Raw genomic sequence first — 21,385 nt, 5'->3', positions numbered from 1 at the left:
AGGTGGCAGGCCCTCATACAAGCCTGCACTTCTTCCAACCACTCCACCAAACCTATACCTTTTCTTCCTCTGAAAAAGGGACATTTTCTATCCCGGGGAACAAGCACCAACCTCTCCATCGGTTGGACACCAGCATTAGCAGATGCAGATGGAGTGGGAGGCTCAGTACTCGGACCAGGTGCAACAAAAGCTTGTCCACGTCTCAGCCTCTCATTCTCTGCCTTTAGCTGCAAAATTACCTCCTTTAACTCCTGCAACTCTTCTTCCATAGCTATAATTTAAGTAAAATTGTACACAAGAGATGAACAGGAGTTCTGGGCCCACGTATGGGAAACACTGCTGCTTTGTTTCAACCAATAAATACAAATCAAGAAAAAAAAAACACCAGTGGAATGTCTGTTCTCCAAGGAATCCTGCCGACAATGCCAGATTGTGGCGACACTAAGGTAGGGATCTGCTACCGTGTTTCCCCGTTAGTAAGACGTATCAGGGGTTTCGGCTAATATAAGCCGTACCCCGAAAAACATACATCTTACTTTTCGGGGAAACACCGCTCATCTAGCTGCGTGCCGCCCCCCCCTCCATACGTCACCACGCCGTGTTAATAAATGTTAATTTTATGGTTAAAACAAAAAATTCGACAATTTTTTCCAATATAAGACATACCCCGAAAGTAAGACAATGGGGCTTTTGGGGATAAAAAGAAAGACACTGTCTTACTTTCGGGGAAACACGGTCCTCACAGCAGGGTAACCAGAAGCTGCCAACAACGCCACCTTGGGAATTGCACCCAAGGAATTAGACTGCCAGTAGGCTCGAGGTTCGTGACCAAGGAGAACAAGACTTTTCCAAAAAAATGAATTACATTTTATTGTTTCATGTAAAAGACCATCACAACATAAGGAACACAATAGGAAGGGAGTGTACAGTACTGAGGCAGGGGGGAGGGCGGTCCAAATGGGAACTGGTTCCTAAAATAAATGTATAAATCCAAAATAAATCACCCCAAACACTGGTGAACAGGCATTCAATCGTGAAGAAATCCCAACACCGGCCACTCGCACGACACACAGTTCCAGTCTCCCAGGAGGCCCCTCCCACTACCGTCAGCTCTCAGCCTGGAGACAAAAGGGTGGGGTTAAACAAGCAAATACAAAAAACAAATACTACAATTTAAACTTGGCCACAGACTAAAATGAGGTTACCTCCAACATAACCAATTAAAATCAATGCTTTAATAGAATAGTCTAAAAGAATTCATGGCTGCTTCCTGCAGCAAGGCTGGAGGCCACACAAAACAATAGAATGTCCCAAAGTAAATTTAAACCAAAGAAAACCCAAAACTAAGCAACTAAACAAAACAAATTAAACAAAACAGTTACAAAAATGAAACAAAAAACAATGAAACAAAACAGCAGGGTCTCCAGTGAGCTGCAGCAGTGTCAGGGCTGGAATTAGATGAGAAGGTTAGTAGGTGATTTACAGAAGATGGAAGCCAGAGGAAACCATCGTCACCTACCAGAGCTGGATGATTTCACCCCAAACCAGAGGATCCTTTCTGGCCCATAGCAGGAGGACCAGCTTTCCAATATGTTCTATATATGAATAATTGTTATTTTTGGCGTTATGGAGCTGTATGGGTGCAAAAAAACAATACATACCCGTTTTATGTGAAAACTGCACTGGGAGGGTGAATTACAGCCACACCCCCAGTACCAAGCAGGAGAATTCCAGTGGTTTCTAGATTTAAACAATTCAAATCAAACTCTGAATTTATAGGGCTTATGTAGAAGGACAAACATTACTCACCGATGTTAGGGCTCAAGACCTGCATTCTTTCCAAGCGACTTTCCCAAAAGCGTGTGACCAAATGCCAGAATAAACAACCGGGTGAGATAGTTTCCCTTTATACTCTCCAACAGTCATGAGGTGATTAGGGGCCCAGGTGTTCTGAATATTGGGGCAGGCTTCTTCCTGCTACACTGTCATGACATAGTTACAGTTTCAACATACGTTTCAAAAATGACATTTTTTTAAAATAAATGCTACATACTGCAGCTTTAAGAAGGACGCATGCTGCCCCCTCTGCCATTTTCCGAGCAGCAGAAGCAGATGTAGCTGGTGATAAAATACTTTGACACATTTATCTGAACCATCAGTGGAGGTAGACAATCTCATCAGCTGATTTATTTCTTTTAAAGGGCACACAGGACAAACTGTATATATGAATAATTGTTATTTTTGGCGTTATGGAGCTGTATGGGTGCAATAAAACAATACATACCCGTTTTATGTGAAAACTCCACTGGGAGGGTGAATTACAGCCACACCCCCAGTACCAAGCAGGAGACTTCCAGTAGTTTCTAGATTTAAACAGGACAAACTGTACCACCTCAGTGTGCAGGGAGGAGCAGCTTCATGGAAACTGTAACACCGTTTGCTTAGACAAGCAAAACATCTTTTTATCTAAAAACACCAGGCCCATGTCTTCAAGCATCATTAGGCCATTTTTAGGTTTCTATATCACAGTGTGATACAGATAATAGTTTTCAGATGGGAAATACAGAATGCCCCCCACTGTTCAGGAACCATGGAGAAGGACTCATGGCTGTCTGTGACTCAGTGGGGAGAACAGTCACCTTGCAATCAGAAATTGTAGGTTTGTTTCCAGTAAACCCAAATAAATATAATATTCCAACAAACTAAAGAACAAAAACCCTCAAGTTGCAGCGAGTTTGTTTGGTTAATGTTGCAGGAAGTTTCTCCCTGCAGCAGATGAGAGACAACAGCAGCTCTGTGCTAAAAGTTATCAAAGAATTGATCCCCATAGATTTATTTCATAGTAAATGAGCAGAGGTGGACAGAGTAGCCAAACTTTGTACTTACAGTAAAAATACTTCAACACAGTTTCACTCAAGTAAAAGTAAAAAGTAGCCATCCAAGAAATTATTCAATAAGGCTAAAAAGTATTTGGTAAAGAGTTTACTCAAGTACTGAGTAACTGATCAAATGATCAATCATTTGATATTTAGAAATTACATAATCTGATGGTGAAACATCTGGTGTGATGTAAACAATCTAATCCTGGATGTCAACAAAACAAAACAAATGGTTGATTTCAGGAAAAATAGGTGGCGGTAGCAATATGATTTGTATAAACCTTACAATAGAAACAAAAAGGGTAACATTAATTCACTGGATTGTGTATATGTGTATGTATTAAAACTTTTTAGGTAGTTTTTGTGGATGTTATTTGTATGTAAGGTTTGTAATTGTTTTGTTTTGTTTTGCTACCTATCAGCACAAAACAAGGGAGGCCTGCTAATGATAGGCATCAGCATAACCTCAATGGTGACTACCTGGCTAAATCAAAGTTAAATAAATAAATAAAAACTATATGTCACTACAGAAACACTTTAACTTTAATGTAATGAATGGATGTCTGCAACAAGTCCTGCTTTTCTTCCCAGTGTTGAGTCTGCTGCTTTCCTGCAGTTCCAGCACACGACTCGTTTTGAGCTAGTAAAACAAATCGCTTGTATATCGTCTCTCACACACTTTGCATTTTTCTGTTCTGGTCTGACTGCTTAACCACAACCCAGAGAAAGTATGACCCAAAACAGCTGTTTTTGGCCGAGGGAAAATTTCTAGACTGAAAGTATTCACAGGCCAAATTTTCCTTCTTCTTCTTCCTAATTAAATACGGAAAAAAGTTGTGAATTCTTTGTTTTCCTGCACAGCAATAAATAAAATATTTAATTTTGTCTAGATGCTTACATTTACCGCTTTGGGTTTATTCTGTTTTTTTACGTCTATAAAATGTTTTTAGTTCATAAATAAGAATTTTCTTCTACAACTTTGCTGTGTTTAGACAAATGTGTCCCAAAGAAACACACACCTAAGGAGAATTAACCTGACAGTCATGTTTTTGGACTGTGGGAGAGAAAACCCTCCATGCACAGGAAGAACATGCGAACTCCATGCAGAAAGACCCAGACTGGGAATTGAACCCAGAGCCTTCTTGCTCTACCAACTGCACCACTGTGCAGTTTCCTGTCCGCCTGTTAAGATATATTTTACCAGATAAGTTAGATCATTGTTTGAATATTTTCTCCAGTCATACGTCTTCATGGCTACAGCAGAACAATACCTACAGACCTTTCTCTTAAAATTTGTTAAACTGTTTGGCCCTTTGCACTGTTTTTTTTTTCAGTCAAACCCATTCATACACAAGGCTGCACCCTCCTTTCAATCCCTACCGTCACATATAAACCAATAGCCTCAACAGAATCAATTATTACAACATATGAAGTTAATTTTAAGTATTGCAAACCTAAAATAACTTGATACATTTTGATTAGCTGAAAACTAAACAACAAAAGACATCTTGACATTATAAATTATATGTGGATAATGTATAGAGTCCAGACTTGTTCATGTTAAACAATATTCTTAATATTGAAATACAGACCATTTTATTTATTCTGGTGTTTTTCATACGAGTGTTTGCACTAAGTATTTGCAAATAAAGCAACAAAAAACATCTCATAAATACTGTTCAAAAGGAAATTGCTTTTTTTTTTTTTTTAGTTTTAAGCTCAAATAAACCCTTAAAATGCATTTAGTGTTATTAAATAATTACAAACCAACCATGGATGAAAACATGAGGCTCGTATTTTCTAGCCTGATCTGGATCAAAGATGTTTGAAAATGATATCAGCCACAACCATTAATGCATCCCAGTTTTCTAATGTGTTTAAATTGACATTCAGTCTTATTTGTTCCTCAAGAATAAGAGGTAGCAGCTACAATACAGCTGCTTTAGCTATGAGTGCTAAAAACTTTCAGCATCAGCTGAACTACTATTACAACAAAACTCACCTCCAGTGAAGCCGAACAAAGAAAAAATCATCATTAACCAAATGGATTCTCCTGGTGATGGAGACCAGTCGTCTCTTCCAAAAGAAAAAGATGCAGATAAGTTTTAATATGGGCTCATCAGGTCGAGCGCTCTTTGGGATGGGAGGGGTAATGTTTCGGAGTCAGATTCTATGACAATCGTTTTTAGAAATAGAGCAAACAGATTGGACCAAACAGCAGCTTCAACATTCAGGGCACCTCCTTCAGCTCAGTAAAAAAAAACTGAAGAAAAAAGTTTTTTATCATTATAATTCACTTAGAAAACTGCAGCCAATATTTCACTTAAATAAAGCTAAAGTTAACCTTACCTTACATAGAGACTTTTGCCATCAAGGAACTTTAACTGAAAACGTCCAAATCAAAATGTGCTATAAAGATCCCCATCAGCATGAAGACGGTTCTGGAAGAAGTGACTTCAGTGAACGTTGGGTTCCAGAGAAGAACCAACATTTCTTGGGAATCTCGTCCAGACCGAATGGAGGGACGATACGTCCTTCATCGTTCACATTTTCAGTTCTTCTCCATAAACACCGACTTGTTCCTCCAGATCCAACATTTCCACAAGGACAAACCCAAACAAGCTCAGCAGAACCATGCCATGCTCAGCTTGATCCTGAAGAAGAATAAACCTGCATAAACCCCAACAGATCTGGAGAATGACTGTTCTGACCAGGACTGGTCTAATATAACAAAGCTTAACACCACCTTAAGTCACAATGAGGGGAAGACCTTAATCTTACCCAACATTTACTCACATTTATTTATACACTCTAAAAAGGAGGCACAACTATGATGTCAGAAGTAGTCATAGGTCACAAAGACGGTTTCTCTTTCACTATGAAAAACTTGAGTATTTAGTTTGTTTTTACTATAGTAAAAACAAACTAAATACTGTCAAAATACCTGAGATTCAACAAGTCTTCTCTCCCCTATCTTATAACAGTAAGATAATTCAGTGCAGTTAATAAGTGTTCATCTGTTTCGTTATGTGTAAATCTTTAGTGAGAAGTAAGTAAAACACAATGACTAATTCTAAATGTGGACGGGGCTTTGTTCTGATTCATCGGGAAAGTGAGTGAAACGTGTGTAATTCTAATTTTCTCTCACAGTTCATCCCACCATGCTCCCCACCTTTCCTTTTTCTCCGCCTCTGCCGGCAGGAGCATCTTAGAACTGATTCTGAGTTCAAACGCCGGTCGGAAAAACACGTTACATGTTAATGATGGAGTAAACAGTTACAGCTGCTGAAAAAGCGTTTAGTCTTTTTCTTTCTATCGTCATAAAAAGTAGTAAGCCTTTTTTTAAAAGTTATGATGAAAAGTTGAATTAAGACATAATGTATGGGTGACACAATTGACATGTAAAAATTGTAAGCAGTCAAGATAATTTTTGGTGACTGGACATGGGGGTGGAGGGTGTCCCATTTAGGGGCCCTCTGGGAGACAGGTTAGGACTTCATGGGTCCAAGCCTCTCTGATGTCTGAGGACAGTTAGAGAGAGCAGGACAGGAAGAAGCTGTCCAGACCACACAGCATGAATAGTAACAGCAGCAGCAATGAGGCTGCCGCTGTTACCTTTCATTCGTCATCAACAGGGTTTGCTCTATTATAGCAGAGGAGGTGGTGGAGGAAAATAGTACCTTGGTTTTCATCTGACAGCAGACTGGACTGGAGACGTAAGAGTGAAGCGTCTATAAGAAGGGACAGAGGAGACCTAAGGACAGAGGTCAATCATGAGGAATCAGAGATTTATCGATTAATTTCTGAACAGAACCAGCCTTCTTCATCAGGCTGCTGAGCCTTTTTAGGACCCTGGTTCTGATGCTGCTGAAGAGATGATGCTCTCAACAACAGACTGATAGAAGACCTGCAGCATCCTGCTGCAAACGTTGAAGGATCTTAGTTTCCTCTGTCCCTTCTTATAGACGCTTCACTGTTACGTCTCCAGCCTGTTGCCCAGACGAACACCAAGGTACTTCTTTTCCTCAACCACCTCCACTTCTTCTCCCATGACAGATCTAACCGCTTCCTGAAATCCACAATCATTTCCTCTGCTTAGTTTAAATTCAAGATGAGATCATTGTTCAACACCATGACGCAAAGCTACAGCAGATATTCCTTGCCAACAGCATCATCATCTGTAAAAACTCTGAAGAATCTGAAAAAATGAGTTGCAACATTTTCCGTAATTCCCTATGAGTTTAAGAAAGCATTTTTGAAGTTGAATAATTGTCAGAGCCTTAGGAGGAAGAGGAGGGGGAATTCCCGGTCGGGCAGAGAGGGGCGGTCCGAACACACGAAATCTGAAAAGTCTAAAATGGCCCCATCTGCCTCCCCAAAGAAACCAAAAAAGAAACCTTTGTATTTAAATAATATCAGTATGAAAAAGCGAAAGAAACAAAGAACTAAATAAATCCGCCATTCATCAAAGAAAACAAATAAGAATAAATTTCTAGGTTCCCCACCATTGTTAGAACCATGGTTCAGTCCAAAGTGTGGAAGCAGCAGCAGTGGACCGACTAAAGCTTTGTCAGGGATGAATGAGCTGTGACTCTGCTGCAGGAACAAAACCTGCTTCCAAATAGTTTGGAAGCAGGTTTTTCCTATTTCCTTCTTACAAAAAGTTTTTTATATCTTAGAAAGGATGGGAAGCCCATGTTAAAGTGTAATAATTTAATGAATTGATGGCAAACAGGCTCAGAAAAAAACGTTACAGTACAGAAATGCATCCAACACCAGTGAAGTCTGAAGAAATCTGACTGTAAAACTGTTTAAATCTCATTTTAAATGCAAAAACAGGCAAAATATTATTGATAAGATAAAAAAAAACAGCTTTAGACATGCAAGACAGACTTCTAAACATCTTTCTACACATTCTGTTCAAATTTAAAGTTATTTTACAAATTTGATCTTAAAGTCAGACGGATGTTCAAGGCAAAATATGGCAAAAATATTGAGCAAGATTATTATTAAAAGGCTGAAGATGTCAATAAATCCTTACAGAAAACTGGATCTGAGTCACTGATGCACAAGATTAACAGCAGCTTTAGTTCAGACTGAGAACCAATAACTGATCAATGCTTAAAGATGCTTTTATGATAAAAACTATAAGCAGTTAAACGGTTCACTGGAGAAATTACATTTTTACAGCGTTCTGTGTTATTTTGGCTTGGAAACGAGTTTTAATCGTCACATTTAAGGTAGTTTTCATCGTTTGAATCAGCAGAATCAGGACCTGGTGACTCAGATTAATGATCTGAATCTTTCGTTAAGGCAGAAAACATTGGAGCTGCATCCCGGGTCAGCGGCCGGATCCGTTTTACAGAATCACGTTATGTACAGGAGCCACAGGCTAACAGAGAATCACTGAGGATGAGGACGGACCGGCTTCACTTCTTGAATCTTCCCAGGTGTTCTCTGGCGATAATGAGCCTCTGGATTTGAGCCGTGCCTTCATAGATCTACAGATAAAATAAATCAGAGTTGTTTTATATGTATAGCACATTTCAACAACAAGGCAGTTCGAAATGCTTTATATCATCAAAAAACAAAAACACACAGTAAACCAGCCAATATTACATTTTCCTGAGTGTCATCGTTGCACATCAGATTATTGATTAAAGTTTTATTTTTAATGTTTCAAAAGCAACCAGGTGGGTTTTTAGTCTAGATTTAGAGCCACTTGGTGTTTCGGCTGTTTTGCAGTTTTCAGGAAGTTTGTTCCAGATTTGTGGTGCGTAGAAGCTGAATGCTGCTTCTCCATGTTTGATTCTGGTTCTGGAGGCGTAGAGCAGAACCAGAACCTGAAGGTTGCTATGACAACAGCAGATCTTTAAGCCGTTCAGTGATTTATAAACTAGCAACAGTATCTTAAAGTCTACTCTCTGAGCTACATGGAGCTAGTGAAGGACTTTAGAACTGGGGTGAAGAGCTAACTGGGCTGTCTAACTGGTTTTCGTCAGAACGCCAGCAGCAGCAGCGTTCTGGATCAGCTTAGGCAGCCCTGTAAGGACACTGCTGCAGTAATTAATGCGACTAAAGATAAACGTATGTATGAGTTTCTCTAGAACTTGCTGGGACATTAGTCCTCTAATCCTGGAAATGTTCTTCAGGTGACAGAAGGCCGACTTTGAAACTATCTTTATGTGTTTCTGAAAGTTCAGGTCTGAGTCCATCACCCTGATCTCTAGTTTCCAGTTGTAATAACTGAAGCTGTGCGTTGACTCTAGATCGTTCCCCTTTATGTCCAAACATAATAACTTCAGTTTTTATCTAAGTGAAGCGATCTTCCTCACCTGGTAGATCTTGGCGTCCCTCATCAGCTTCTCCACTGGGTATTCGCTGTTGAAGCCGTTTCCTCCAAAGATCTGGACGGCGTCGGCGGCCACCTGGTTGGCGATGTCTCCGGCGAAGGCCTTGGCGATGGAGGCGTAGTAGGTGTTCCTGCGGCCCTGGTCCACTTCCCAGGCAGATCGCTGGTACCCCATCCGGGCCAGCTCCACCTTCATGGCCATCTCAGCCAGGAGGAACGACACGGCCTGGTGCTGCCGAGCAAGAACACAGACACTGTAATCATCCTGGTAGAAAGGCTTCAGCAGAAATACAACAGATACACCCGAGTTTACTAGCCGTTTGCTTTAGTTGATGTATTGTTATGGAGGAGGATTAGGGCCAAAACTCTGACTTTTTCCTCATTTTCAGAATATTTCACATCGTTTATGCATTATCAAGCAAATCTAGTCTTAAAACTTAAATCAATCAAACACATTTGGGACAATATTTCAATGTAGATAAAACCCAGGTTTACAAATCCTATAACAAGGAGGAAAGAGTTACGCGATTATTTTTATATGCAAACAACATAACTGATATAAATCAAAGAATATTTGGTTATTTATTTGGATTTTGATACAGATTCACACAGAATCTGGAAAAAACAGTTTTCAAGTACTATAACTATAATGATAAAGACACATACTAGATAAATAAACTTTAAATTGTAATGAATATTTAACACTGGAACTAGAAGACATATTAAAAATCCCAAATAAACAAAAACAACAGAAATAACATAAAATTAATTTAGAAGTTTCTGTAAATAAAATTGTATTCAAAAAAAGGTCTAGTTGAGACCAAAACACCAGATTCTGATAGAAGCTCAGAAAAGAGAAAAACGGTAAGTCATGCGAATAGAAATTATTGAGCTCATCATGTGATTAATTGGTTTAGTTTTATTGTAACAGGCCTATGCATAGCTGGGATTGTTCGCCTGGCCTTTTGTCAGATAAAACTATGATTCACCTTCTCCATGAAACTTGGCAGAGAAAACGGTCAGACCCCTCTGTGGTTTACGTTTCGGGTTGCAGCTGCATGCAGTCAGAGGGACAGTCACACCACAAGCTGCATTTAGTTTAGGAGGATATGATTTATTTCCCTGGTATGCCATATTCATTTACTCTCCCTCAGAAACAGAAGAGTTGTTTTTTTTTATAGAAATCTAGAATATTCTCTTGAGTCTTGGCTTTATTTTGATACCTAAACAATCCAAAGACTTTCATTTTGGGGGGTTATTTCAAGCATAAATTTTGTAAAAGGAGCTAAATACACTGTCCAGTCATAGTTTGAACTGACAGCACTGACAGCAGCTAAAAATGATGCGACACATTAACACCCCATCCTGGATGTTCAAACTAACCTCAGCAATAACTTTGCCAAAGGTTTTCCTCTCCAGGGCGTAGTTGGTGGCTTCATCCAGGGCCCTCTGGGCCAGGCCTGTTGCTCCGGCGGCCACCTGAAATAAAGTTAGTTAACAGAAAACAAAACAGAAATACATTTAAATGTGGAACATGCGAGACAGAACATGGGAAACATTTGATCACTTAAATTATTACATACTGAGGACATTTACTGGTTTGGTTTAATGGCACAAAAACAAACAAATCAAACACCAAACGTTTTTTGTGAAAAAAGAAAGTTAATGTGAATTTCATATAAAGTGAACGCCAGACAACGTACCGTTTATTCAAATATTGAAACTAAAGGGACTTGATTTATTTAAAAATGCTATCAGATATGTTTAAAACTAGAAAATATTATTGACAATTAGTTTAGAAAATTTATTTTTCTCAGGTTCAAGAGATAAAAAAATAAATTTAAAGGTAAAAACTGTGAACTAGTTTAAAACAAATGTGCATTTTGATGGATGGAGTGAAATTATGGAGCAATTTAGATGATGAAAAAATGCTTTACTAGAAATCAAAACATTTTACAAGAAGGCAAATTATTAAGTCTTATAGACTTCTGAGTAAATTATGAGGAGAATGATGGATTGTTTGCAACTTAAATTGTTGATTTAATGTTTACACCTCAGAAAATGTATTTTGATAGAAGAGGCAGATTTTTACAAGATCTTTTCTTCTTCCTGCTCTCTTTTCACTTGTTTCTGGTGAATCTTGTAAGAGAATGTTTGTGAATCTGAATAATTTGGTTGTAAGTGGAGCTCTTACTGGTGGTCTGGTGTTGTCGAAGGCACCCATAGCGATCTTGAACCCGGCTCCCTCTGCGATCAGAACGTTCTCCTTCGGTATCCTGACGTCCTCGAACGTGATGCCTCTGGTGTCCGAGCATTTCTGGCCCATATTCATCTCCTGAAAGGACAAAACGGGTCAGAGAACGCCACAAGCATGAACCACCCTGGCTGGGCAGAAGATATTTACTGTTCATCGTTAACAACATCGCTAAATTAGTTTAGCTTGATTTACAGAGACGCTCACAGCTTTACTAAGAGGCTCTGCTTACCAGGGTTTCTGCAGGTTTAAGACTTTTTAAGACCATTATGAATGAAATTTAAGACTTATCATGAGAGAAATGTAGAAAAGGAAATTGTATATTTTATATAGTAGTAATGTCAAGATTTATGCACACAGTGAATTTAGCATCTTATGGATTAGCAATAGAAGAGAGCCAGTGGTGAGATTTTAAGGCCTTAATTACATGAATTAAAGAGATTTTAAGGCCTTAATTTTGGATAGACGAATTTATGATTTTTAAAGTTTTAGTTTTAGATACATTTAAAACTTCAAAGATGTCTAAACACCCTGCTTACCTTCCTTCCGATCTGAATCCCTGGAGTATCCGCATCCACGATGAAGCCAGTGAAAGCTTTGCTGGTTGGACATTTGGGATCAGGATTGGTGCGAGCGAGGAGGAAGTACCTGAGGACAGAAGAGACAAATAACATGTTGTCTACCAATACTGCATCCGCATAACCCCCACTGAGTGAAGGAAGACAGCAGCCGGGCGTAGATACACACCAGTTAGCTTTCCCTCCATTGGTAATCCACATCTTCTGGCCGTTAACGACGTACTCGTCTCCCATCTTCACGGCTCGGGTCTTTAGTCCGGCCACATCAGAACCGGCTCCGGGCTCAGTGACGCAGTACGCCTGAGGAGGAGAAACGAGACGCGTCACAACTCTGAACGACAAACAGAAAGAAAAGCTTCATCCTAGTTTAAATGTTTTGATGTTGCCCGTGTTTAATGCTATAATTTTATAAGTTATTACTAAATACTTTGATTGGAAGCAAACAGTCACATTTCTGTATCTTGTTATAATGATCTCCTGATTTTTCCTTTTAAATTGTGTTAAATTCTGACTTTGTTTTAACTCCTCATTCAACTTGTTCCATAGCTTTACCCCATGAGTTGAAATACAGAAGCTCCTTCTTGTTGTGCGTATAATATGAATCCTTAGGGCTGAGCCAGGCTTTAAGTTATATCTGCTTCTCTTTGATAAACCATGCTCTGTATTTGCTCACATAACGGTTTATTTGATGCCTTAAACATTATTTGAGCAATCTTGAATTCTACCAGATCTTCAATGTTTAAAAATAAACGGTGTGGAGTCAAAATGGTGGAAAAAACAGGAAAGTCTGCCAGTATTTCAGATATTACAAAAAAATAATCAATAATTATCTATAAGCCACATCGTCCAGTCCTAATTTCTGTATTAAAAACATTTTTTATTGGTCTAATTTGAAATGTCGTATTTTAAAAAATCATAATTAACATTAATTACGATGATTGACAGGTAATTAATCTAATGTGTAATTAAACATCTGAGTGTAATTAATCTAAATCATTTGCTTCATTTATTGAAAAAGGTTTCTGAAATAAATAGACTTTTCAGTAATATTCCAAACTATTCAAGGTTTATACTAAAACAGTTTGTCTGGTGCTGAACTTACACACATCAGCGGTTCCTCCGCCATCCTTCCCAGGTATTTCTTCTTCTGCTCCTCATTTCCAGCAAGAATTACAGGCATTTGCTGCAAAGTAAAAAATAATTAATAAGGAGCTGCTTCTTATGATTGTTGATGTGGAACAACTATCAGGAAGGAAATTAAGAGAAATAAAATCTGTTTTGAAGCAATAAACTTAAATTTAAATACAATATTTTAATAAAACAGATTAAATAAATAATTTCTGCTGTGTCACTGGCGGCTCTCCTGTCCTGATGACGTCGTTTTGGATGCGTTACGTTACTTACTCCCAGAGAGTTTGCCTCGATGGCCGTCTGCATCCCAGTGCAGGCGTAGGCCAGCTCCTCCGTGATCAGGCAGGCGTCAAAGATCGACAGGCCCATTCCACCTTAAAGGAAAAACTCAACATTTAAGAGAAGCGGCTGGAGGAAACGTCACATTTAGACTTGGGTCAATAATCAGGATCAGAATATATATTATTGATCCCCAAGGGGAAAGTGATTTACTGATAATATACTCCCATCCAAACTGTTAAACATTACCAAATATAAACCATTAGTAATATAAAATTTATAGCATGTGAAATTATAAGTAACTTAAATATGACCTAAATGTGAAATAAATAAAAAAAAAAAGTCACTATGTCATAAATGTTGCTGTGCTACTGAATAAATCTACGGATTTTTTTTGAGTTTATTAACTTCAAATAAACTCCATTTGACACTATAACTGGCTTAATTAAAAAAATATGAATGAAAATAAGTAATAAAAAAAGAAAAAGACTAAATTTGATCTGATTTATTTATGTTTTTAACATTTTTGTACATTTATCTGTAAAGCAAAGATTTGGCTATAAATCTTGTATTCAGAGAATAATCAAAAATTTCATATCAAACCATTTAAGCTCCTTATGAAGAATTAAAATGGGACAAAATTAAATAAACAAACTGATTATTAAATCATTAATCAAATGTACCATAAAATAAATAATTTATTTAATAGCCCATTTATTGAATCACCATTAAATCATTAAAATGTAAATTTAAAACATCTTATACAGATAATTAAATGTGCATTTATTTAATTATCTACATCTGTTATTATAATCTCCTGACAATAAAAAAGGTTGTATATTACTGAAATGTATTAAATTAGTAATGGCTTACCGTACTGCTGTGGGATGTGACCGTTGATCAGCCCGAGCTCCCAAGCCTTCTTGATGATGGGGAACGGATACTGGGAGACAAAGTTAAGATCAATTACACATTAAACTTCAACATTAGGCTTCCTAAAACCCACATTTGATTTCATTTAAATCCATTTTCTATTTCCAAATAATAAAACTATGTTTTATAACATTAAACCAATAGAATAATGCACAGTTACACCACTGGTATTTAAATTTGGCTTTATATCTTTAGAAAATTTGTACAACTGTAGGGTAAAACATTAAAGTTTTTCTGTAAAACTACACTTTAAAAGAAAACATTCAGCAGTATGTTTGAGCCTCTTGTTTTCTGAACATACTTCTCCACTTCTGTCATAAGCAGCTGCCACAGGAATCATTTCTTCTCGAGCGAATCGCCTGGCCAGCTGCTGGAACTCCTTCTGCTGATCCGTCAGTTCTGTTCAGAAAACAACAAAAACAGTTAAATAAATAAAATTAGGTTTCGTTCTAAAATCTGATTCCTGGGAAAAACCATGAAAGAACAAGGCTGCAGATTGTTTTTAAGAAAATTTGTTTTATTTATTATAAAGAAATAATCAGAACAGTTTCTTTATTATTTACTTTACATTGGCTGTTATACTCCTAATTGCACTTACTAGGAAATTTAAAGTTGTTTATGTTTGTCCAAACTTGTGAAGCTATTAGTGCATTTAAATGTGCTGTGCTGGTGCAGAATTATCAATTAAATGTGTAATCATTGATGATTATGTTTTAAAAAAGAAAAGTCGATTCAGCACCGTTTTTCTGTATTCACATATTGCTTATTGTCCTGTTTTCCTCTCACTCACCAAATGAGAAGCCAGGAGCTCCTGCATGGCGGCTGGAAGCTGCAGCGGCTGCAGCAGCACCAGAGCTCTGCAGACGAATCCCAGAGCGAAGACTGGCTCTGAACGCCTGCATGGAGGTCAAAGGTCACCGTTACACTTCTACTGGCAAAAGCAACACTGACTGCTGCATCTGAGCACATAGTAAACAAACTGAAACACTAAAGAATGAGCAGTAAAATCAAAGTCTGACAGTGAGGAGAAGCTAAAGAAACAAAGTCATTTTTACTGATGAAACCACGTCTATTATTCCTAATTGTTTCTGTGGGTTATGAATAAACTGTCGTATGAACACTTTGAATGATCTTACAAAACCATTAGTTTCAGTACATGCATACCTAAAATCAAATTAGATCAAATTTTATTTGCATAGCACCTTTCAGCAACAAGGCATTTCAAAGTGCTTTACATCATAAAAACACAAAGTGCAAAGTCGTAGAAACACAGTTAACAATTGAAACATTACATTTTGCCAACATAACATCAGATTGTTGATTAATGTTTCATTGATTATGTTTCAAAAGCAACTCTAGACAGTTTGGTTTTTAGTCTAGATCTAAAGGAACTCAGTGTTTCGGCTGTTTCATAGCTTTCTGGAAGTTTGTTCCAGATTTGCATGAAAATTATACATATAATATTATAGTTACAGAATCTCTGTCATCATCTTATTGTGTCTACTTACTGCATGGCAGAATTATAGTTAGGTAAACACTGTGTGTACCAGCAGCAAGGTAGATGAAAATGGAAGAACGTAGTTACACCAAGTCAGAGAATATAAAGACACTGAAAGGTAAGGGCAAGTTTACAAGAAAAATAATACTGTAGTTTTTAAAAACAACATACTCAAAGGGGGTTATGAACAACAAAAAACGTCCAAATACATTTAACAGAAACTAAAAGGTATTTCAGTCAGTTTACTTAGACCAGGTTCAGTTTAACTCAGTAACTCTTTCCTAATATTTCTCCTGCTCCTCGAAATGGACCTTGAGACTGCAGGTATTTACACAGGCACGTATTCAGGTCTGCTGTTAAAGACCCAGGGGATGCCGAAAATAATTCAAACTGTGCCTAAAACATACTTGCAAAAACTCGTTGGAAAACTATTTATCAGTGTTGTAGCCGTTATAGCAACTTGCTAACTATCATTAGCATGTGACGTAACGGTTCGACTAGCCTCATTTCCTGATGCAAATGCAATAATTTAAAGCTTACGTTCACAAATTAACTGGTGAATACACAGAAATATTTCTGTAAATAGCAATTAGAGGAAACAAACCCACCTTGTTGAGCAGCATTGTTGATCCTTCAGCATAAACTGACCCGACTGGACGTTAGCTACCTCTGCTGCAGTAAGTTAGCGTCCTCTCGACCAATCACAGCGACGGAAATTGGTGACGTGTACAATCTGGCATCTCTACTGTGACTTTTGTCCCAGTTTCTCCAGCTTACCTAATGCAGTTCACCTCTACTGTTTATAGCATTTATTGAACGTAATGGAAAATTAAAACTCTCAGAAGTGTTAAAACACAAATTAAAAACACCAACAGCTCAGAACCTGTTTTAATTAAAACTAAAACAGGTTGGATGACATTCAGATCAAATACACCCAAATGGAAGACTGAAATACGCCAGACATAAATCTGACATTTTATCATGAAGTAGTTTACAAAGCACCAGATTACTGGGTCGAATACATCCGATATTTATTGTCTTTTCTGAAGAAAAAAAAATAAACTAATTTTTTTTTAATCTCAAGCTCATGTGATTTTTATCAGAAATCATTTAAGGTGTGTAAATAAAACCAGGTCAAGAATTACTTAAAAGTTCAAAATTTTTCCACCTTCTGCCCCAATTACACAGATTTTATAGGAATTGTTTGCTTTTCAAAGAACAAAGAGCTCAGATCAGGTGTGGGACATTTGAGTTTTATTGTTGTATCAAACAGCTGTACATCTATTTGCCCTTCTTGGCCTTGATCTTCCTCAGGTAGAACTCCAGCTCTTTGCCCTCCAGCAGATATCCGTCTGCCCTGCCGCACTGGCCGGGCCTGGAGGCGATGCAAGCTGCAGGAAAACAAGAAAAAACTATTAGGAAGAACTAAAGCAGAAATCAGGTAATAAAACTATAAATATGGATTAAAAAAAAAGAAATTAAAGGTATGTTAATTTACAGCTTAAAAGTTCTAAAAAATATCCACTAAAGCAGTGTAATTTGAACAATGGAGTATTAGAGCTAATTAGAACAAATAAAAATAAAGCTATCAGAGTAAAGTCACATGAGGACAGACATATTACAAAAAGTAGAACGTTACGAGAATAAAATCATAATAAAATAATAATTATATAAGTATAAAATCATAAGAGGCTCTACATATTACATTTCTTAAGACTTCACTCTCAAAATATTACACAGCCGGACATAAAACTGAATAATACAAGTTTATTCTGGTAATAAGACTTTATGTAACTTTATAATGAAAAATTAAGATAAGTTTTAATGTTACAACTTTCTTCTCATAATTTTATTTTTTAGATTTCATAGTATGACCCTTAGACGCCATTGTGAATTTGCTTTAGTAAACATTAAACCCTGTAAAATTGTTTTCTTCTGACAGTTTTACTGACCCGTATTGTCAGCGTGACTCGGCCATATGCCAAAACAGAATTTCCAAAACAAAGAACATTTCTGACCAAACTATTAGTTTGAAGATGGATTTTATCTCTTGGGAACCCAGAACTGAAACTATAAATTAAGGCAAAATTCACAAACATTGAGCACAACTTTAAGAGTGAGTTCTTTACAGAGATTCACAGAATTGTTCCCTTTTTAAAAACTTGAATATCATGAAATTCTGTTTTCAGGCTCCTTGTTTAGCTTTTGTAGTGGGTCAGGATCTTTGACCTACCGAGAAGTTTTCCCTGCAGGAACTGCTCCTCCAGGAGAGTGCTGATCTTGGCTGTCTTTTTACGCTCTTCGTACTTCTTCTGGATCTTTTTGGACCTTTTCTTGTTCAGGATCTCCTCCTCCTCAGGAGTCTGCAGCAGGACAGGAAACAACTTATTAGAATAATAAATAATCTCTGTAGATATTAACACTGCTGATTGTTTTTGGTGCTGCTCGCTCGTCTTTCTCAGAGACTCTGATGTCACCACTTCCATTCAGTAGCAGAACTGGTCAAAGTTATCATCATGGAAAGACTTGATGGAGATTAAAAATACAAGTATTATGTAAAGCTCATGTTTCAACTGATTCTCACTTGTAAACACCTCAAAATCTCAGCTCTTGAACTAAGAATTTTTTTAATTCAAAAATACTTTTTCCAGATGTAAAGTTCAAAGTTTCCCAGCAGTTTGTAATTAAATCATAAAAACAGCATCGGATGAAGGACAATTTCATTTTTCTGACCAATTCGGAGCTCTGTTCGAATGTTAGAAGAACAGGCTTAGTTGTATTAAAAGCAAATTGTCCAATTCACATTTTATGAACATTGGCTTCAGCATTTTGTTCAGAGAATTTAGACAAATGAGGGGCATAAATGAGCCACATGCAATTGTGAAACCGCAGATCATTATCTAAAATGTGGATTTGTCTTTGTCACGTTAAATTTCAAATAAATTTTTCCTGTATTACTGGGATTGTTAATTTTACCATTCTCTCCACTGAAATGAAAGTATTATATTATTAAATATTAATACATCTGAATATATGACTAGATGCAGATACTGTGTGCAATTTAATCATGCAAATCACACTTTATGTGATTTGTGTTGAAAAGATTGAGTTTGTGCAGCTGACTGCTTTTGTAGTGCAGTCAGAAGTACAGCTGGCTGAAAAGGTAGTAATAAATAGTTCTTACTGTCACTTTAATTATGATCACAACAGTACCACAAAATATTGTGATAAAACGTTAAGTACAGATCACCCAATCCTATCAATGTGTGAAGATGGCATCAATTTGCATCTTACATGTTGAACACAATCTTTAAATATAGTTTAAAGGTACGAAACGTACCAGCTTGGCTCCCTTCTTGCGTCCCAGAGGAGTGGCGTAGTGCGCCTCATACCACTGTCTGAAGGGAAGGCTGTCGACCAGGACGATGCAGTTCTTCACCAGGGTCTTGGTTCTGACCAGCTCGTTGTTGGAGGCGTTGTAGACCACATCGATGATCCTGGTCTTGCGTGTGCAGCCTGATAAAACAAAGTGAAGCAAAAATCAGAACACGAACACCTAACTCTGAAATAAAAAACTAGTTTTACAGGACTTTTTTTTTTTTCTCAGAGTCTTTGGTTTCACCACTTGCACTCAGTAGCAGAACTGACAAAGTTCTCATCATGGAAAGAGGACTCTCAGGAAATTTAAAGAAACACTCACCCTCAGAGCCCCATGAGAAGTTTCCAGCATCCAACCTCAGAGCACGGTACTTCTTGTTCCCACCACGGACCCTCACTGTGTGGATGCGGCGAGCTCCGATCTGCAATGATTACACGCTCAGTTAAAACACATAATTTCTACAGCAGTAGCAAAAGCAAAAGTTTAACTCTGCGTGTCAGTGTAACTATGACAAGTCCTACCATTGGTAAGCTCAAAGCTTTGAACCAAAACGGCTCAAATAGGAGCCTACCTAAGGGCAAGTTTTCATCTCTCACGCTGCTACGCATTTAACACTAAACTGCCTTTTCTCTAACCTTTGTGTTTGCAGGTGGACGACCGAGCTCATACTTCCTTTTCTTGTGGTAGGGCTTGCGTTTACCGCCGGTCTTGCGGCGTTTGTGCCAGTTATCCCTTGAGATACCTGGAAAAATGTTTACAAAAATGTGTCACATCACAGTTTCTACCACGATATTGATTGAAAACAATCTTTTGCTTGAGTGATCAGTTCTCCAAGGTAAGGTTTGTCCGCATTCTGAATTTGGAATCCGCTTATAAGAGTTTCATCACGTCACTCAAGCAACTTCAGGTGAACTTAGATAGATAAATATTAAAACACATTTTGGTTCAAATTCTACTTCCTTGAGTACTCAAGTCTTTGCTGTTAATAGAGATTGAACATATCACATAAAATGTCTAAACATGTATCAGCTAAAATTTCTGACCAGTTAGTCCCTAAAAAAACATTAAAATGTGCGCTTTCTGCCCTTAAGAATATGAAAAGCAGCATGACATGATCTCTGCTAGCGCACTAGCTTATGCTAATAGTCTTCACTTTAACTTTACAATGTTTACACATCTAAACATCAACTTTCACAAACCCAACAAGCATTAAAACTCACACTACCATCTAATAAAATATCTAAATCAAATTTAGCAGCTCTCTACACCGTATACGGGACACACTTCACCTGCAGGAGTTAGCTAGAAATGGGTGATGCGAGCAGCCATCTTGGAGCATTTCACTCAGCTACTGAAAATTACATTATAAAACATCATCTATTGAATTTGCGAATCAAAGTTCGAGCTAGAAATATTTAAAAATTATTAAGCAGTAGTAAGGCGAAACATTTTGATAAAATTCCGCCGATAAAAAACGAGATGGACAAGGATTCTGTCTTCGAGCAACGCATGAAAACACGTACCCATTCTCAGGCGCCGGCTAGAAAGAGGAATCGCAAAGGCTCATGGGTAGGTTTGAAGCTTCGACCTCTCGCGATAATTTAGACAGTCCCACGCGTTTAAACGCGGTTTAAAGGTTGTTAAAATGTACCTTCAGAATCAGTTCAACTATTTCGAAGTAAGCCACCGCACACCTTACGGAAGAGGAATACGGCGACTGAGGGAAATAATTCTAGCTAATATCAGAATTTTTTAAGATTTTAATTCAGACTTTTCAGAAGTAAGGCTTTTATGACCAGGCCAGAAAAAAACTGATTCTGACTTTTCTTTAGACTCAGATTTTGTTTATTTTTAATTCAAACACTGTATTTATCAAAAAAAGAAAATTAAATGTTGTAACATATCATGCGAACATCTTCAAAAAGTTGTTGTGGCTGATGATGCTATGGGCAGGAAGAATCTGCAGTAGCAGTCAGTCCTGCAGCAAATCTGACTGAAGACTGTAGCTGTACGTCTCATGACTGTCATGACATGCTAAGAGCTAACACCATCAGTTGTTAGCAAGCATTGCTAATCTCTACTCATATTTAAATCTCTGATCA

At 37.6% G+C, this 21,385-nt stretch overlaps 2 protein-coding genes and 3 non-coding genes across 5 annotated transcripts; all 5 read right to left on the bottom strand.

The window, feature by feature from the left end:
* Nucleotides 1-7,577: 7,577 nt before the first annotated feature.
* On the bottom strand, nucleotides 7,578-16,621 carry acadm (acyl-CoA dehydrogenase medium chain). The gene is made up of 12 exons (XM_014974715.2): nucleotides 16,513-16,621; nucleotides 15,197-15,302; nucleotides 14,708-14,805; nucleotides 14,347-14,416; nucleotides 13,468-13,568; nucleotides 13,166-13,246; nucleotides 12,233-12,363; nucleotides 12,025-12,133; nucleotides 11,426-11,566; nucleotides 10,615-10,710; nucleotides 9,215-9,463; nucleotides 7,578-8,380 (listed from the first exon to the last, which is right to left on the bottom strand). The coding sequence occupies exons 1-12, from the start codon at nucleotides 16,525-16,527 to the stop codon at nucleotides 8,309-8,311; spliced, it is 1,269 nt and encodes a 422-aa protein (XP_014830201.2). The 5' UTR covers nucleotides 16,528-16,621; the 3' UTR covers nucleotides 7,578-8,308.
* A 515-nt stretch (nucleotides 16,622-17,136) lies between these two features.
* rps8a (ribosomal protein S8a) lies at nucleotides 17,137-20,886 on the bottom strand. The gene is made up of 6 exons (XM_014974717.2): nucleotides 20,807-20,886; nucleotides 19,919-20,025; nucleotides 19,605-19,704; nucleotides 19,245-19,420; nucleotides 18,138-18,267; nucleotides 17,137-17,295 (listed from the first exon to the last, which is right to left on the bottom strand). The coding sequence occupies exons 1-6, from the start codon at nucleotides 20,808-20,810 to the stop codon at nucleotides 17,186-17,188; spliced, it is 627 nt and encodes a 208-aa protein (XP_014830203.1). The 5' UTR covers nucleotides 20,811-20,886; the 3' UTR covers nucleotides 17,137-17,185.
* Nucleotides 18,359-18,427, bottom strand: LOC148154698 (small nucleolar RNA SNORD38). The gene has a single exon (XR_015765951.1). It is a non-coding gene; the product is annotated as a small nucleolar RNA SNORD38 (small nucleolar RNA).
* On the bottom strand, nucleotides 19,504-19,571 carry LOC148154697 (small nucleolar RNA SNORD38). Its single transcript, XR_015765952.1, has one exon. It is a non-coding gene; the product is annotated as a small nucleolar RNA SNORD38 (small nucleolar RNA).
* Nucleotides 19,774-19,882, bottom strand: LOC148154696 (small nucleolar RNA SNORD46). The gene has a single exon (XR_015765953.1). It is a non-coding gene; the product is annotated as a small nucleolar RNA SNORD46 (small nucleolar RNA).
* Nucleotides 20,887-21,385: the final 499 nt, after the last annotated feature.

This window comes from Poecilia mexicana, unplaced genomic scaffold, assembly GCF_051168715.1.
Source record: "Poecilia mexicana isolate PSO_F unplaced genomic scaffold, ASM5116871v1 scaffold_17, whole genome shotgun sequence".
Classification (NCBI taxonomy): Eukaryota; Metazoa; Chordata; class Actinopteri; order Cyprinodontiformes; family Poeciliidae; genus Poecilia; species Poecilia mexicana.
This window is presented reverse-complemented; position numbering and strand designations above follow the sequence as displayed.

What these genes read in the sequence shown, in the direction of transcription:
- acadm (XM_014974715.2), bottom strand. An exon ending in CTTATGACAGAAGTGGAGAA is followed by an intron (nt 14,417 to 14,707) that starts GTATGTTCAGAA and finishes TTTGTCTCCCAG; the next exon opens with TATCCGTTCCCCATCATCAA. An exon ending in GGATTCAGATCGGAAGGAAG is followed by an intron (nt 11,567 to 12,024) that starts GTAAGCAGGGTG and finishes TTGTCCTTTCAG; the next exon opens with GAGATGAATATGGGCCAGAA.
- rps8a (XM_014974717.2), bottom strand. An exon ending in CTTCTCATGGGGCTCTGAGG is followed by an intron (nt 19,421 to 19,604) that starts GTGAGTGTTTCT and finishes TTGTTTTATCAG; the next exon opens with GCTGCACACGCAAGACCAGG. An exon ending in GCAAGAAGGGAGCCAAGCTG is followed by an intron (nt 18,268 to 19,244) that starts GTACGTTTCGTA and finishes GTCCTGCTGCAG; the next exon opens with ACTCCTGAGGAGGAGGAGAT.